The sequence below is a fragment of the Phyllostomus hastatus genome, unplaced genomic scaffold, assembly GCF_019186645.2.
Source record: "Phyllostomus hastatus isolate PE091 unplaced genomic scaffold, TTU_PhHast_1.1 phas_scaffold_129, whole genome shotgun sequence".
Lineage (NCBI taxonomy): Eukaryota > Metazoa > Chordata > Mammalia > Chiroptera > Phyllostomidae > Phyllostomus > Phyllostomus hastatus.
The window spans coordinates 24,014,457-24,033,131 of NW_025334009.1; the positions used below are offsets into that span (position 1 = coordinate 24,014,457).

Here is an 18,675-nt window from a genome sequence, read left to right on the forward strand (position 1 = left end):
GAGGAAGAGCCAACAGATCTGGACTATGGGAATCTGCAGACCCTGCCAGGGGAATCCTGCTTACTCTGCGGAGATGAATTGGGCTGCTGGGAGGAGGAGTGAGGAATGAGCAGCTGACGGCGCCCTGATGGCTTTAGTTGGCCAGCAGCCTCTAATGCTGAACAATGAGCTGCTGAATTCAGACCTGCTCATTAAGCCCCAAAGAGAACAATGAAGAAAGCTAGCTCTTCAGAGAGAGACAGAGACAGGAGCCCGCTGTGCTTTTATTAACTCTCCAAGTATACCCTGTTTGGAATTCTCTCTGAGGCTGACATTTTCACCAAACAACAACAAAGGTTGCTTTTATTTTCTAACTTAAAAAAAAAACTTTTGCTCACCTCCATAAGAAACAAAAACAAAAAACAAACAAAAAAAACAATTTGAACCACTTTAAGTAAAAGGAAAATACTTATTGAGCAGCTACTATGCACCAGACACTGTGCACAGATGTCTGTTACATTGGTGATGTCTGACAAATAACTAAGAACTGAGATTAAGGAACACTGGTAAAAATTAGGAAAAAAAAGATTTAAGATAGAAGAACTTGTGGAAGTTACATCTGGAGAAAAGTGCACCAGAATGAATAACAGAAGTATAAAGTGGAATTGTATAAGATGACACACAGTTGTTAACTCCAAGTTTTTGAGCTCCAGCAAACTAGAGGAGCAACGAGGTGATACTAGGCTTAACACACAAAGTTTATTCATTTATAAAATGGCCTCTGCACCGTCCCAAATTATGCTCTTTTTGTGTTTTTTTTCCCTGTCTTAGAGAAATGCAGAAGTGCTATGTACTCAAATCTATCAAGCCTTCTCTTCATGCTTCTCTTCCAGTCCAGACGTGTAAAAGACTTTACCCCAACACTAGATCACAAATCTCTTAATACCTAGAAGTGTAGCCTTCAGACCCTGCAACCTTGTAAAAGGTGAGATTAATACACGCTAACTCAAATGTCTAAGTGAGATGACGAATCATTGCAATTCCACTGGGTGGCTCCAACTAGTGCTGGGGAAGTTCCAAAGAAGAACTGGAACACAGCCTGAAGTGGTTCAATTTACATGTGGGTTAGGAGAGGGAGGTGGGCAAGGGATGAAGACACCAAGCAAGAGGGTTAAAGCATCAGTAATAATAGCCTTTGGAGAACAGTTTAGAGAGGAAACTAAAGAGGTAAATTTGGGAAGGATGCTTGAGACCAAAATGTAAAAATAAGGCCTTGAAGGTGAAGTTGATTCATCAGATTTTACAAGTTTGCGTTTTTATACCAATTTAAGAAGTGTGGACGCTCTCAGGAATAGTGACCTAGAGAGGAGGCAGACCAAGGATAGCTTCCAAGAAGAAATCTGGACAAACCAGAGCAAACTGAGATTGTGACACCCAGTAAATCCGTACACACAGAGCTAAGACGGGCCTGATTAGAGGAACAGGAGTCAGTCAGTCACAGGCTTACCTCCTTCTGCTTCTTGATGATGACAGAAAATTCTGTGTATGGGATCTGCGGATTTAGCTCACATCCCATTAAAGTGGCTCCTTCATAATCCTTGATGTAGCCAACATATTTGGTTTTAGGTATTTTAATTTCTTTGGAGAAACCCTACAAAGCAAATAAATTCGTTCATATGGGCATTATGTATAAAATATCTATTGAGTGCTAACTACGTGCTAGGTACAGTGCTAGGCACCAAGATACACTTCATGAAGTTCGAAAACATCAAAAATCAAATGTGTAAACAGGAAGCAACACAATGTAAAAAAATTAATCATGGTAAAACATAACAACATTATTAAAAAGTGGTTTGTTAACAGAAACATAATTGTTAACAGTAAACATAAGGTTTAATTTTGCATTAAATTGAACAAATTCTCCCAAAATGGAAAAGAGGGCCCCCCAGGATTCTCAACAAATCCATAATTAACATTGAACTAAAGTCTGAAAGAAAAGCTTGTCAACACATACACCTAGTAAAACCCTGATGCTGAGAAAAATGAAATCCCAACTTTACAGGCAAAAAACTTCCAGACCATCACAATGAGTGGTTGTTTCAGTGACATACCTGCTTTACCATCTATTCATTTACATACTTTAAGCTGTAATAACATCGTGCCACAGGGTATATATTCATATATTTATAATATAAACATAATTTTCCTTACAGTGCCTATTTCAGTTTTTGGCAGAAAATTCCATGGGCTTCAGAACTATCACCAGCAGTTTCCTGCCGACTCTTTCAGCAAACACTTTCCAAGCAATTATTGCCATTGCCTTCAAAGAGGACTACAGGCAAGTCATTCAAGGACCAGGGCTGCAACTTCACGTTTTGCAACGCGCCGACAACCCAGGAAAGCTGATGCTCAAGTGCTCATGAAACAATTCCACTGAGTTCTGTCAGGTGAGTATGAGGATAAAAGCCTCATCCCAAAGGATGAGGGAAAAAACATACAGGTGACTAATTATCTAACACCAGAAGAGGGAAAGCTCTCTAGTCCATAAGGACTCATATTTTTTTTAAGGAAAAGTGAATAGACTTTCTGTAATAAAAATCTTTAAAATTCTGTACATTTAAATAAAGCCATAAACAATGTTGAAATATGACAAATGGGGGAAATCATAAATTAAAGGTTAATATCTGTAAATGCAAAGAGTTTTCATATAAATCATTGTAAAATTAAATATTTTAATAGAAAAAAAGGCAAAATACAATGAATTGGCAATTCAAAAAAATTTAATACAAGGGGTCAGTGAACAAGGAAAAACAAGTCAAACCTCACAATGACCAAATAAATGCAAACATACACAGTTTGTTACCAAAGATGAGGTGAAAAACCTACTTTTCAATTATCAACTAATTTCCTGAGCCCTCTTCTATATTGCTAACAAGAACAGAAATTGTTACAGAATTTGGCAATGCCTAGCAAAACCTTAAATATGTCTGGAAGCAGCTCTGCTTCTAGATATTTATTCAAAGCAAATTACCATAGATGAGGGTAACACAACACACGCGCGCACACACACGCTGATATACACAAAACGCCTAAATGTCCCAAAAGGTGGCATTGGTTTAATGAACTATTTTCTATTTATGCAATAAAATCTCAGAGAACAGCCCTGGCTGGCGTAGCTCAGTGGATTGAGCGCGGGCTGCGAACCAAAGTGTGGCACATTCGATTCCCAGTTAGGGCACATGCCTGGGTTGCAGGCCATGACCCCCAGCAACTGCACACTGATGTTTCTCTCTCTCTATCTCCCTCCCTCCCCTCTCTAAAAATAAATAAATAAAATATTTTTTAAAAAATCTCAGAGAACTATCAAAAGTCATATAAAAATAATCAGAATACATTAAGTAAAAAGGCAAATAATTAAATGACAGTATTAGCCAATTTTTATATTGATATACACATGTACATTCACAAACACACAGAAAAAAATATTAGAAGGGTATATATCCAAACATTAACAATTAATATTAAATTTCCCTGGGTGGTAGAATTACAAGCAATTTTTCCTCTTCTAAAATTTCTACAATAACTACAGATTACTATTGTAGTCAGATTAAGAGAAAAATATATAGAAACATAAAGTACTATAAAAGTAAATATGCAAAGAATAGCTCTTAAAAAGCCAAGCAGAAAACTGATGAGAAAAGACTGAGTAGGCAACCCATTCCCCAGCCTGCCACCTGCGGGCCGCCTGCGGCTCAGAATGGCTGTGAATACGGCTCAACACAAAATCGTACATTTACTTAAAACATTATGAGGATTTTTTGTGTGATTATGTGTCACAATGTATTTAATGTGTGGCCCAAGACAATGCTTCTTCTCCCAGTGTGGCCCAGAGATGCCAAAAGGTTGGACACCCCTACCAGTGTAGACCAATAGTTATCTGGAGCTTACTTCTAACCATGAGAATTTCCTCTCTGCAGTAAAGAGAGCCTTTCCACAGACTGAATCTATTTCCCTCATACAGGGAGAACATGATTCACCCAGCAAAATTTCTCCTTAGACTGGAGATACCATAATTTAGAATGGCAGGATGCAATATCATACTTCACTTGTGGATGACATTCATTCACTCAGCAAATATTTACCTAGTACTTACTACGTGCTGGTCATACCCTCTGATCCTGTCTGGAGTTTACTTCTGGCTTAAGGCTTACAAAATAAATGTTAAGTCCTTCTCATAAGGAGAAAACACTGGGGCGAGGGGCGGGGAACGTATCTGAAGGAAGGCCACCTGAGTGCATATTTAAAAAAAGAATGACAGATAGTGCTGTGCAGTAAAAAACTTACCTGTTTCTTGAAATATCCAATTGCATATTCATCTGCATATGTGAGGAAGTTCAGGATGTCATGTTTTATATGAAATTCTTTCAAATGATTCATCAGGTGTGTTCCATAGCCCTATGCAGAAATTAGGACACAAACAAGTATATTAGGTTCTGATGGAAAAAAAAGTATGTCCTACAAATTCGTCAGGAAATATTGGCAAGTTTAGGAATTTGTACTTTGATACTGATTTTACCAATATAATACTAATACCCTGTCTTGTATTTCTGGACTTTGAAATGAACTGAAAACCAAAACATTCAAAATCCTGAATTGAGATATACTCATTTAGAAATACAAGTTTCTGGTTCTTTGAGAAATAACTACGCAAAGGATACAAACTGCCAGTTCAAATCTAAAGATTACTTGCTGAATATCATTAATAAAGACATTTTTGGAGTGAATATGGATTATGAATTTCTACTTATCTTCACAGTATGTGAGAACCTGAGACGAAAGGAGCAATGTGAATAAAGAGTGCTGACCTCTCTACCGGAATGGTAACTAACCCGAGTGCCCCCTGCACACTACAGATCAGCAGTTCTTCAACTGCACCATCACACACGCGGGATTTTCAACGCGGTATTACCAGACCTTTCCAAACAAGGTCTGAGAAGCCCAGGTCTCTGAGGGAGCCAGAAGACTTTAGGAAGTAACTAATGTGAGTGAACAATGTTGAATAAATTCACGATTAAAATACGAAAAACGAAATGCAGTTACCAGGTTTTTCAGTGATGTATAAAGCTTAGAGAAAGTCTATAAATTTAAAGTGACTGCTTTAGAGCCTCATTAGAAGAGGTGAAAGTAAACTTGAGCATCCAGACCCAAACACCTTCACATAACATATTTTTCAGACTATAAGATGCACTTTTTTTTTACCACATTCTTTGCTTCAAAAATTTTTTTCCTATTTTTCTCCTCTAAAACATAGGTACATCTTATAGTCCAAAAAATATGGTAAATATTTTAGGGTTCAGTGACACACTTTTCTAAAGAACTCTGAAGTGTTTATAAGTTATGATCCCATGGAACTGTACTACCTCAAGGCAAGATGGATCTCTAGAAGTCATTTGGTCTAATTTTCTTTTTTTTTTCTTTTATTTAAATTGTTGTTGCAGTACAATGTTCTATCTTTCTTCTAATTTTCTAATGCATGTGAGGTTAGAAGTTTCCCTCTTCTGGAAATTATTCTTTTACTGATGTCACCTAAGCACATTTTAGCTTTTCCCAAACATATCACAATACTGACATTGTGAGTCTGGATAAAGCTCAAATAAAATAATGAATGAAATAACTCCTTGAGGAGAAGATAGTTAAATGGGGAAGATAATGACATAAACACATAATTATAGTGTAGAGCTGCACTGTTCAATATGGTAGCCACTAGCCACAAGTGGCTTTCGAGTAACTGAAATGTGACTACTCCAAATGGAGATATACGAGAGTATAAAATTCTCATCAGGAAATAAACTCTTATTAATAACAATTTATACTTATTATATGTTGAAATGACACTATTTGGGGCATATCAAGTTAAACATAAAATATAAAAAATTCACCTCTTTAACTTTACTTTTTAAAAATATGGATACTAGAAAATTTTTTTTGTTTATTTTTAGACAGAGAGGAAGGGTGGGAGAAAGATAGGGAGAGAAACATCAATGTGCGATTACCTCTCACGTGCCCACTACTGCGGAGCTGGCCCACAACTCAGGCATGTGCCCTCTCTGGGAATTGAACCAGAGACCCTTTGGTTCACAGGGCAGCGATCAATCCACTGAGCCACACCAGCCAGGGCAATACTAGAACTTTTAAAATTATGTATGTGGCTTTGAGGCTCACAATATATTTCTATTCCACAGCATTGATACAGAGTGATGTATCTGTACCTATCATAGAGGAAAAGACTCTAAGATAATTAAGGAAGACAAGGAAAAGGATATAGAAGGTAAAAAAGATGTTTAAGGTAGGCATTAAAAGAGTAAGTCAAATGGACAACAAGGTAAGTAGATGGACTACAAATCTAAATGTAAGGAAAAATAAACCTATACAAAAGATAGAAAAGTGGGTTTATAACCTGGGGTACAAAATGGCTTCTTAAAGAAAACATAAAATGCAAAAACAAAAAGAAAAGACTAATTATTCAATAGACTACTTCAACTTTTTTAATTTCTTAAAGATATCCTAAGCAACTTAAGATAACCCTAAATAAAAAAAAGACAAATGGGAAAGGTATAATTGTAACATATAAAGATGTAATATCAAGAATGTATAAATATCATCTATAGGAGCAATACCAAAAAAAGAGAGACAACCTTAAAAAATTCTCAAAGGAAAGGAGCCAGCAATAAATACTACTGACAAATATAAAAGTGATGTATGACCTCAGGAGTGATCACAACATTCTAGCAGAAGAAGCAGTATTGCACTAGACAGCATGCAAATATCTTCAAGGTTGATGGTACCCAGTGTTAGTAAGGATAGGGGACACGGTACTCTCCAACACCACTGGTGACAATGTAAAGTGGTAAATCCACTAAAAAGGGGAATCTGGAAATAATTTTTTTATTAGAGTGGCCATGTTCATTCATGGAGCCATTCTACTTCTCAATGTCTAGAGAAACATTTCCAAACACAGCATGTATTTATGATAGAAAAAAACATAAATGTTGTGAATAGGAAAAGGACCACACAAATGACGATGCATCTACATGGTGAAATACTACGTACAGAGAATAGAGCAGCCCTGCATCAGTGCCGTTTAACAGACAGTTCTGCAGCGATGGGAGCAGTCCCAAGCTGCATGGTAGCCAGGAGTCACATGTGGCTACTGAGTCCTTGAGGTAAGAAAACACTTCATTTTAAGTTTTACTTCATTTTAATTGACCTGAATATAAATTTAAATAATTACATATAGCACTGAATTTGAAGGACGCCTAGAAATCATGGAAAGCTTTTTAAAGTATGTACAGTAAGGACTCCACTGATTCAAATGACAATGACAAAGCACAGAGTCGCCTCTTGCACACAGGACGCACACCCACCTGACAATAGTGGGATGGTAGGGACTGGGAGGGACAGTGGGGGTTTTGTTTTATCTGACAGTGTATCTGTGTCTGACCCATGTAATTTTAAATTATCTATAAGGAAACATGAAAAAAACTGAGGGAAAAAGAAGGGCTGGCTACATGGAGGGAGCTGCCTATGCAGAGAAAAAGTCACATCCAGGTATGAGTAAGAAACGTGTTTTCTGACAGGATGCATTGTAACAGATGTGGTTGGTGGAAGACAGCAAGGCCTTTGCCATGTACAACCTCTATCTTGTAAGCATGATAAATTTCCTCCCCTTCTCCCATAATCCAATGAATTTACTCAAGAACACCAATATGGTTCTTTTGTAAACAACCACTCAAAACCTACAAGAGATATTTTTCATCAGCGGCCACTGATCTGTCACCTCTCCAAAAGTTTTTCCCATACACCAAGTTGCCTGTAAGTAGGGGCTGTGTCCTCTCACGTGAATCCGCACTGTGTCTAGCGCTGTGACCGGCAATAGTGGCAGCTTGAATATTTCTCTGGTCAAAGAGGCACTGGCAACATGATGGTACTACAAGCAAATGTTTAGATTTTTACCCCACAACTATGCTTATTTGTTATGTCTTTATTTCTGCCACCAAAAGGATCCTTTCCCAAATCTCTCTGGAAACTTCATTGTTTACTTAAGTATTTTTTATGGTAAACAAGTATTAGGTATGCAACTCTGAAGAGGCACAGTCACAGAATATCAAATCCAAATAATTTTTAGTTGACAAGACATTCTCAAACCAGGTGAGGAACTTAAAGCAAATTCTTGAATATTATCTTGTGTTAAATTCACTGACAAATCCTACTTAAAGCATTCACAGAAATTTGGTGGTAGGTGCGATACGCCAAAATGAGTGGACACAAAGCCTAAATGTAGCCAAGATTTTTAATATATTAAATAAAAATGTAAAACTACTTATGAACACTGTTTTCACAAATAGGAGTTAATATCCTACTAATACCAAGCACTGGCTTCCACCAAACTCAACCGTTCCATTCAGTTTTGAAAGAATAATTTTTATTTTCTAAAACTACCGTTATAAGTCGCTTACCAAAAGTGATTTTTTTTTCTAGTTCTTCCTACTGGGTTTGTGATGTTTGGCCACCTTCCTTTAAGTCTTTAGAAAATTACATGGTTTGGGAAAAAAAATAAAGTACCCTTCTGGAAAGTAGTAAGACAAAGTGTCCAATTCATATTAAATACCTTTATAGTTTCCCCCTGGTATCCCTGAACGTGTCCAAGTCAACCTTAACCAACCTTTCCAAACAAGGTGCTTGGTGTAGCTTTCTTTGAAAACAAAAATTATGCAATCTTTTTTCTGAAATTATAAACCAAGGACATATTTTCCAGCTCCTCTCCCCATGAAAAGCCAAACAAAAATTTCCTTTGAAATAAGTTCTGAAACTCTGGGCATTTGGAATTGTTTCTCCCTTTGGCTAGAGGGAGACAAAAAAAAGTGATAAACACAACAACAGCACCATCTAAAGACACACCGTCAGAATTCCTTGAGAAAGAACCAGAGGTCTGTGTCAAGCAAATCTGGGGGACCTCACCTTCCCAGTCAGAAAGACAAATATAAAACTAATGAACTTTCCCCTTTGATGTTCAGTACTATGAGTCAAAAGCAAAAAGCCCCATTTGTGCTTTGTGAGAATAAATAATCTCAGTGGCTATAACTGGCACCACAACCACAGTCAAGCTGTTATGAAAGCAAAAGTACCCAGAGCACTGGCTGGGGCCCTCACACAGAGAACAGTTCCTTCCAGTGACTTATTTTTGTTTTCTGTAAATGGCATTGCACGAGGCAACAATGGCCTTGAACCTGCACTGTCCAATACAGGAACCACGGGCCACATGTGCACAGTGGGCACTGGAAATGCGGCTAGTTCAAGTTGAGACAAACTGTAAGTGTGAAATTCACTTCATTTCAGAGACTTAGTACGAAACAAAGAATGTGGAATGTCTCATTAATAATTCTCCATAACACTGAGTGCTTTTGCAGTGGCAAGACTTTGAATTTACCGGATAAAATAAAATATATTTACAAAACAAATTTTGCTTTATTTTTAATGTGGCTACTAGAACATGTAGAATCGCGTGCATGGCTCACATGTGCACGGCACATTATTTTTCACTGACCAGCACTGCCTCAGACCTTCCCATGACTTTTCTCAGCAGCCGTCTAGTCCTGAGCGGCTTATCTTTCCACCGCCCACCACCCACATTATTTCACACGATATTCTTTAGGGCTCCCCAACTACCAAATGAGTAATATTCTAAAGACACATTTCCTCTCTCCATTTTCCTAAGAGCAGCAGAGTAAAACACAACCTCCTCTAGATCAGAGCTCTTCCAGCCAACTGAGACTGTAGCTCATTCCAGGCAGACTGGGATACCACCCGCGGCATCAATAAAACAGCCATAGTTCCTGGGGAGGGAAGGACCTACGCCAAGGATAATTGGGAAAGTAAATTATTCACACACACACTCCCCACCCTCTAAAAACATTACATTCCAAACCCAGCATGAATGCTTCTGAAATACAGCCATAAATTGAAATTTTTTCACAGCTTCTCTTCTTATAGAATTTCTTTAGTTTCTGCCCACCCACCCCATTAGGGACCAAGTCATAAGAAATCTTTCTGAAGTGTAAGCCGCCTAAATCATCTTCCTAATCCACACCACACCATACCCTTTCTGGGGTTTCACTGCCACCAGCTCTGTGTGTGTGCGCGTGTGTGTGAGAGAGAATTAACAGTGACCACTCGATTTATTTTCAAACATCCTTCACTTGCCATAGACTATACTTGAGTTGCATTGGGGCTGCTCAGTGTCCCTGCACCTTGTCCCAAGGTCCAACAAAGTCTCAGTAGAGCTGCACCTGTGGATATATGGGACAATATACAGGACATTTATTCTCCTCAGGTTCAGACACTAGCAGTGAGAGGACTTCTCAGAAAGTCCTGCACTCCACTTCAAACCTGCTCTGGACCCACAGAGACCTTCCCAAGCTCTGTAGCTTTAGTGAGAAATACCACATTATTTTTCTTTAAGACCTTGGGTTACTCTTACCTTGACTTGCTCATTTGAGGTTACAGCGCAGAAAACAATCTCTGTGAATCCTTGAGATGGAAACATGCGGAAACAGATACCACCAATAACACGACCATCTTTAATTAAAGCAAGGGTTTTGTGTTTCCTGAAACAGTAAGATCATATCAAAGTGTTACCTCTCTTGGTTATATAAATATACTATTGGGGGTGCATTCCTTATTATCCAACCAGGAAAGGGGGACAGTACTTTCCTTGAGTTTCTATGGAAACCTCCTTTATCTAGCCATTATCTCACCAGACCATTCTTTCATGTGGACTTTTTAGAGCATGTTTGCTTACACAAGTCTTCATCAGAGGTTCCACCTGAACAAAATGCCAGCCATCTAAAAATGGTCTGGGGGTTCCAAGTAAAGAACAGAGTAAGTGTTCCAGAGAACTAGAACTGGGGCACACCCAGTGCCAAGGGCCCTGTGCTGGGGAGTCAGCGGGAGAGCACAAAGTCATGGACAGAAGTGGCATGTGTTTCTGAAGATGACTCGTACTCAGAAATAGGACAGAAACATTATGGGAAAGAATACAAAACCCACATACACAATCTGCCCAAACCTGCACTACGAATCCTGTCAGGCCTCCTCTCTGTCAAAATGTCCCTCTGAGCTGTCGTACACGAGTCACAGTCCATATAGGCTATTGCACTATATATGTTAAAATACGGCCAATCAGAAAAGTTTAGTTTTTTTTTGTTTTAGGTTTTTTAATATAGGAAAGCACCTTTATATTCAAAAAGATTAACTTATATAAATATTACACGTGAAAAACTTACAAAGTTTAACTTTGTATGACAGCTTCTTAGACTGTAAAGTTAATTTGAAATTACAATGCATGTACAACACTTTATAGCATTAGCTCTTGTCCGAGCAATGTAATGACTGTTCTTTAGGCTTCTTTTTTTAAGCAACGGGTTTTTCAAAGTTAACGTCTGGTATCCCAACAATTTTCCTAGTGCTTGTGGACCCAGGCAACCATGATACCTAGTTAAGACACCAAAATCAAGAATGCTCTGACTACTCAAAAAGCGGGGCCTCCTCTCAGTGTTTATGCTCTTTCATTGCTACAATGAATGAAGCACAGGATAATTGCCAGCAACTTAAAGCACAAAGCTTCATTATCATTAATAAAAAAATGTATGAACTGTTGAAAAATTAATCTTAATGCTTTAGACACGGCAATTCTTTTAGGGTAGCTTTGTATCCACAGCGTGACAAGAGGCAGCGGGATTCGGTGGGTGACCATGGCTGACTTTCACTTTCTGAGTAGTTCCTCTTTCATTTAAAAAGGAAAAATAAAAAGAAGGAAGGGCAAAGCCCCACTTACGGGTCAAAGACAAGCCGTGTGATGTACTCTTTGGGCATTCGGGGCAGCTGATGGGAGAACACATTCTGCAGACCGACGAGCCACATCAGGATCTTCTTGTTGGGTTTCTGGTTCAGGGAATTGCCGACCACGTGAAATTCAATCACGCCCCTGCGCTCTTCCAGCCTGGCTGCCTCGTCCCTGGCCGAATGTGCTGACAAAAAATTGTTCTGGGATGCAGGAGACAGGAAAAAATTACACAGAGCTCTTCTCTTAAGACAGTGGGGATAGGACATAATCAACAATGGTGCTCTTCTGTGTTCTAATAAGCTATGGACGTGCAGGGTCCCAAACAACACATGCATTATGAAAACAAAATAGAAAAAGTAGGTAAAGCATTTTGAGAGATCAGAGTATCATACACGTACATGGATATGTGGTACAGATTAGGAGTCATCAAACTTTTCTGTGAAGGGTCAGGTCTCTGTGCAACTAGTCAACACTGTTGTGACGTGGAAGCAGCCATAGACAATACATAAATGAAAGGGTATAATAGCGTTCCAATAAAACTTTATTTGAAAGGAGGGGGACAGACTGGATTTGGCCTACAGGCTATAGTTTGTGAACCCCTGGCTGAGCTCTCTGCCAGGAGGCAGAGAATCCCCTCTGGCTGAGCTCTTTGGAGGAATCCCCTCTGGTTGAGCTCTATAGGACCCTTCGGATGACAGATCCCAAATTCTCATGACAGGACCAGTGGTGGCAGTCACATTTACATAGTCAGTACCTCTTTTTTGGAGGACAGTTTTTTTCCAGAGAATCTGTTGACCCATTCTCAATCCTAGCAGGCAGCCCAAGCTGTGCCAGCACTTTATACTCCCCATCGTATTTAACCCACCTGGCGGTAAGTGGGTTAAGTGTTCAACAAATGGTTGCCCAGAGAAGAAAAGCCCTGCTTATGAGTACTTGCTCCTTTCATTGGTCTACAGGTGACCACATGCAACTACCGTCATTTCAAACTGCCAACATATTTAACAACCAGCTCATGAAATTCCTGAAAATTTCACAACTGGCTCTGCATGCCAGTAGGAACCAACTCCAGTACACTACTACATCCACACAACAAATTTTGAAAGTTGTGACTGCATCTACATTTTACAGCTGAAAGATCTGAGCTCATCGAATCTGTGAAATCCCTAAATCCCTAAAAACAGGTATACAAAAGGTACTACATATGGCCTTTGTCCCCAGGTTTGGGTAACTAGAAGGAAAAGGGAAGGATAACTTTATAATGAGATCTTTCTCTTACAACATTCTAGTTCTCTAAATTATCCTAATACCATGAAATAAATATCTAAGGAAACATGACAAATAAAAAATAGATATTTTAATCTAGCAGAGCCACGCTTAAAAAAATGTTTAAAAAGATGTTTTGCAAAATAATCTCCAAGCCATTTCTTGATTTCCTGGAACCTGTCACAAATGCCTTAAAGTGCCCTGCCACTGGAGGGAAGGCATGAGGTGATGGCAGCACTTCTACCCAGAATGTTTTATTTGAATCCAGCCTTGAGCAAACAGACAAAATCCAAATGGAGGGACATTATACAAAACTAGCGACCAGGCCTCTTCAACAAGACACTGCCATGACAGACCAAAAGAGGGCTGGGAATTATTCTTGATTAGAGACTGAAGAGATTAGAACTAAATGCAACAAATGTTATCAAGGACATAATTTGGATATATGAGGAATTTGGATATAGGCTGCACATTAGGGGAGGTGTCAGCAAACTTTTCTATAAAGGGTCAGTTAACAAGTATTTTAGACTTTGTAAGCCACATGGCCCGACTCAAGCATTCAAGTCTGCTCTTGTAATGCAAGGCAGACACAGACAATATGTTTCAATAAAACTTTACTGACAACAGTAGACAGTGGGTCAGATTTGGCCGGCAGGCTGTAGTTTGCCAACCCACATATTAGACAATACTATAACCTAGCTAAATTTTCTGATAGTGATAACTACATTTTGTTAATGTAAAAATATAGTCTAGTCTTACAAGATACAGGAAAAATAGTTAGGGATATAATGTTATGACATCTGTATTCAATTCTGAAATGGTTCTAAAAGGTTCAAAGGAGAGAGGGAAGGAGGGACACAGAGACAAATCAAATGTAGTATAATGTTAATAACTGGGAAATTTAAAAAGTCTTTATCATGGAATGTTTGCAACATTTATGGTGGTTTAAATTTTTCAAGATAAAAAGTTGAGGGAGGTCCTGGCCAGGTGGTTCAGTTAGTTGAAGCATCATCCTGTACACCAAAAAGTTGCAGGTTCAATCCCCAGCCAGAGTGTGGACAAGAGGCAACTTATCAATGTTTGTCTCTCATACAGATGTTTCCCTCCCTCTCTCTCTCTCTCTCTCTTTCTCTCCCTCTCTCTCTCTCCCTCTCTCTCTCCCCCCTCCCTCTCTTTAATATATGAATTATTAAAGCATAATTTGCCCACCAATTACCATATCTTTGGGTGAGGATTTAAAAAGAAAAAAAGTTGAGAGAGGAGAAATGGCTTCAACAGTGTGAGATTATTAGTCAGTTTCCCTGTGATATGATATTCATCAAAGGGAATCGCTTCTCCAACCAGCTGTTCCTGCCCTCTCTGCCCTGACCACCAGGTTAAATGCAAACTAGGGTAGCATGACACGCTCTCAGTGATACCACTCCCATTTTAGGCAACTAGATTGGCTAGGAGAGCAGAAGGGGTCTACCAGCTGGCTGCCCAGGTTCACCCTGCTGACCTCTGGTCCAACCATCACTGCAGGGTCCGTGATGGTAGACATGACCTCGTTGATTAATTCCATTGGAATATCCCCCATAACTCGGGGTTTCTTGGCTTCCTCCAAAACATGACAGTCATTCATTTTCCTCTTTTCTCCTATGAGGATCAAAATAAAAGGGCAAACAGTGGGTTATTTTAAACACAACACAGATAACATATGTTGACTCATCCAAACAATTTTCCAGTAACACTAATGGGTATGAAAGTCAGATCTCCATTTACCCTGGAAAGAGGTGGCAATGGACAGTGGGAAAAAGGAGGAAGTCCCAATAACTGCCAACTACAGATCCACTCTGAATATTTCCTGTTTTCTATGATAACTTTTAACTTAATATATGAGTTATTAAAGCATAATTTGCCCATTTGTAAATGCAAGGAGTAATTCTAGTTATCGTTCATTATTACTCTCTAATTAAGTCCCTTTGTGGTTAGAGAAAATAGTCCATGTAATACCAAAATATCACAATTTTTTTTTGAAACTTGCTTTATGGCCTAAAACATGGACAATTATTTATAAATGTGTCGTGTCTTCTTGGAATAAATGCATATTTTCTGACTTTTAGGAGTAATAATTTCTATACTACCATTTTAGCTTGCTGGTCATGTTTTCAGAACTTCTATATTATTACTGATAGTTTTGTCTCCTTGATCTATGAATTACCCAGAGATGTTTCTTCATTTTCAACTGTGGGTTGATTTATTTTTCCTTGTAGTTCTGTTAATTCTCTCCTTTATATACATATGTATATATATTTAGGTATGTGTGGGTATTTATGTATATATGTCTATATATATTTGAAATATACTAGTAAAAATTTTTTTCATTCATTATCTCTCAAAATGCTTTTCTGCCTTAAAATGATGCCTCAGAAAGTAAGCAGGGCCATTATTGACTCGTCACATGCTGGGGAAGGCCAGGCAAAGACCAGGAGGACTTTCCCCCAATTTCCTCATTAGACTGCATGGTGGCGTTTGGTTTTCTTCTTTTCTACTATCATGCATGATTTTCCTTAATTTTTTTCTGTATATCATGTATTTATTTTTATAGTTAATTTTATTAAAAATTTTAGATATTCCCATCTAACTGATTCTTCAGGAGTGAATCCCACTAAGCATGTTTCCATGCAGCAATCTCACTAGCTTTCATTTAAAAGAAGGGCAATGTAGAGTATCCTATCCATGCGAGAGGCTTCCAGAAATATTATGTTAATTACTAAATGAACTTCATTGAGTACTTGTTTTTATAAGTCTCTTCGCTGTTGTATGGGAGGTGACCAACAAACCTCAAATTCCATGATGCCCCGAAAGTAACTCTGTGAACTACTTATTCTGTAGCTGAGGTGTATGCCTAATCAGCCCCCAGTCTGACGGACTGACTGCCAATAGTGTTATGATAAGAAAGAATCTGAGGCGACACCCAAGCTCACTGGTGGAGTTTCTGGATCGAGGGGTGTCTGCTTTGAAAGCAGAAAAGAGAACACAGCATGGTGACACACACGCTAAAAATCTGGTGCTTCGCATGAAATCCTCTCCTCTCCTTCTTTTGTGCCACTTCTTTAAGGTCAAACTTTGGTCATATCCAAGATTTGTTGGATGTCAAGCCTGAGGACAGAAATGCAACCTTCAAAACACTCTCTATCTGTGAAATCAAAACTTTAGGATCAAGGGACATTTTTGCCCACGTGGCAGATTACATAAATGGCCAATGTCGTCCCTCCTGGTATCCACACTCCGCCCTGTGACTTCACAGTTCTTCCTGCAAAAGGAGTAGAGAATATCTCTCCAGCCCTCGACTCTGAGTTTTGCCATGTGATTTGCTTTGGCTGATAAAATGAGGCAGGAGTGATGGTATCCCAGTTCTAAGCCTAGGCTTCAAGAAACCATTTCTGCCTCCTTTCTGGTGCTTTTGGCATCATTATAAGGACATATTCTGTTCCAAGAAAAGAAAAAAAAGTCCAATGATCCCAGGAGGGTGAGAAACGTGTGGAACAGAGATGCTCCAGTTTGAACACTCTTGTCCAGCCCGGCACAAAGCCCCCATCGGCAGGTAGAACTCGGGAAGCCCGGCTAAGACTTAATGCGGCAGCTGAGAGCAGCCACCAACCAGGCAACACACAGCATGAGCGAGCTGTGATAATAAAAGATTATGGTTTGGTTTTAAGGCTCTGCATTTTGGTTGGTTTGTTACACAATAGTAACTACCCAATACAGATCAAAGTCATTTCTAGCCATTAAAATCCTGGATATGAACAACCTGTAGTTGGTCTAACTCTACTTCTGGTACTTCTCGGATCACAAGAGAACCTCTAAGGCAATTCACAGCCCTTTGCAATGTCCCCTCCATGATTACCTGGGTTTGCCTCAAGCCCAGAAGAGCCTTTGCCAGAAGGACTGGTGCTCCCTCCATTCGGCTGCTCAAGGGAAGATGAGTTCGAATTGTACGAAATCGTCCCGGCCACAGGAGGTGGATTGATGACTGTCCCAAGGAAAGGAAAATAAGGTATTAGATGACTTTTTTCTTAGGCAATGAGGAACCAAGGGCACGTGAGCATCCCATTCCTGCCCAATGCCTCAGAGAAGTCGTCTCTAAAATAAAAGCAATGGGGTCAATGTGAGCATGATAATAAAGACAGTAATGCATTACAGCCCACTGAACAGAATACAAATATCTCAGTCCATACTGATAAAATCACAAAGGACAAGAAAAATAAATTAGTGGGGAGAAGGTAAAGCTCTTTCTGACAGAAGAATGCCAACAAATAAACAAGGAAGGAATGATAGAAATTAGAACAAATGGCAGCCAGTATACAATAATCAATTCAAGAGAATCATCCATGCAGGCTAAACCTTGAGAGTATAATGCTGATGAAGACGGGTAATTTCCAAGTATCACCCCACGAAAGTACTTTTTTATTACAGAAGGGAAAGTGGTATCATTGCAGTGGAGAAACCTCATAAAATACCACCTTAACCAAGTGATCAAACTTCATACCAACAAAACAGGACAGGCTATCATTATGTGCCCCCTGATGTGATGCAAAAAATGCTATAAACCACAGATTGAGGTAAGAGGCAAAAGGAGAAAATAGCTCATAGATTAAGTAATAAGGTTTGACCTTGCATCAAGATGAAAATCCCTTACTTTAATAACTATACCCTTAAGTAAGAGAATGGCCTTGTTCTTGGGAGATACCCACTGAAGTCAGTAAAGGGGCATGATGTTTGCAATTTTCAAGTGGTTTAGGAAAAAACAGAGAGAGGGACAGAGATAGAACTGAAACAGAGAGAGAGGGGAGGGGCGAGAAAGCAAGTATGGCAACATGTTAATAATCGGTGAGTGGGGGGGGGAATATACACAGTACACAAGATTTCTTTTTTGTAGTTTTGTAACTTTTCTGTAAGTTTGAGAGTATTTCCAAACAAAACCTTTTTTTAAAGCCATTGTAAGAAATAGGATGTTGCTTTGCTGGCATGCACCTGATCTGTAGCTGATGAGGTGAGAGTGGTTGAGGGATAGAGACACTTTCAGTGTCACTGGTGAAATATACAACAGAGTACAGCAGGGCAGGCAGATGTCCAAAGACAATGTTTATCTAAGTTTCAATGCAGCCATGTTCAGTGTGCAGAGGACATTCCCAGCAGCCAAGAAAGAGATGGAATAAGTAACCCAAGCCACAGAGAGATACCAGCCCACAGCACTCCTAACTGAGTAATAGTCGTCTGCATGAAAGACTGAGACTATACTCAAGTGCCAGGCTATATGGTTTTTCTTCCAGCACGCAGGCCTCCTGAATTTCAAAGTACACTAGAGTGAGTCTACACAAAGAGGTAGCTCTGATGATTCTGAAGACATCTGAGTATCCTGCACAACTACAGAGCCATCATTATGAATGTCATTTATCACAGTTGCACAGATGTGCAGACATGCCAATTAAGTGGATGATTGCACTCTTCTTTCCCCAAAGAGAACACACTGCAATTAAAGTAGAACA

The 18,675-nt window shown here is 39.1% G+C and overlaps 1 protein-coding gene across 1 annotated transcript in view; it reads right to left on the reverse strand.

The window, feature by feature from the left end:
• The window catches only part of KAT2B (lysine acetyltransferase 2B), a 93,479-nt gene that overhangs the window by 10,645 nt on the left and 64,159 nt on the right, over positions 1-18,675 (reverse strand). Inside the window, exons 8-13 of the mRNA XM_045856970.1 lie at positions 17,034-17,159; positions 14,643-14,779; positions 11,873-12,081; positions 10,517-10,643; positions 4,324-4,434; positions 1,487-1,630 (exon numbers count right to left, since the gene is read on the reverse strand). Of these exons, the coding sequence (XP_045712926.1) occupies positions 1,487-1,630; positions 4,324-4,434; positions 10,517-10,643; positions 11,873-12,081; positions 14,643-14,779; positions 17,034-17,159 (854 nt within the window). The remainder of the gene's footprint in view (positions 1-1,486; positions 1,631-4,323; positions 4,435-10,516; positions 10,644-11,872; positions 12,082-14,642; positions 14,780-17,033; positions 17,160-18,675) is intronic.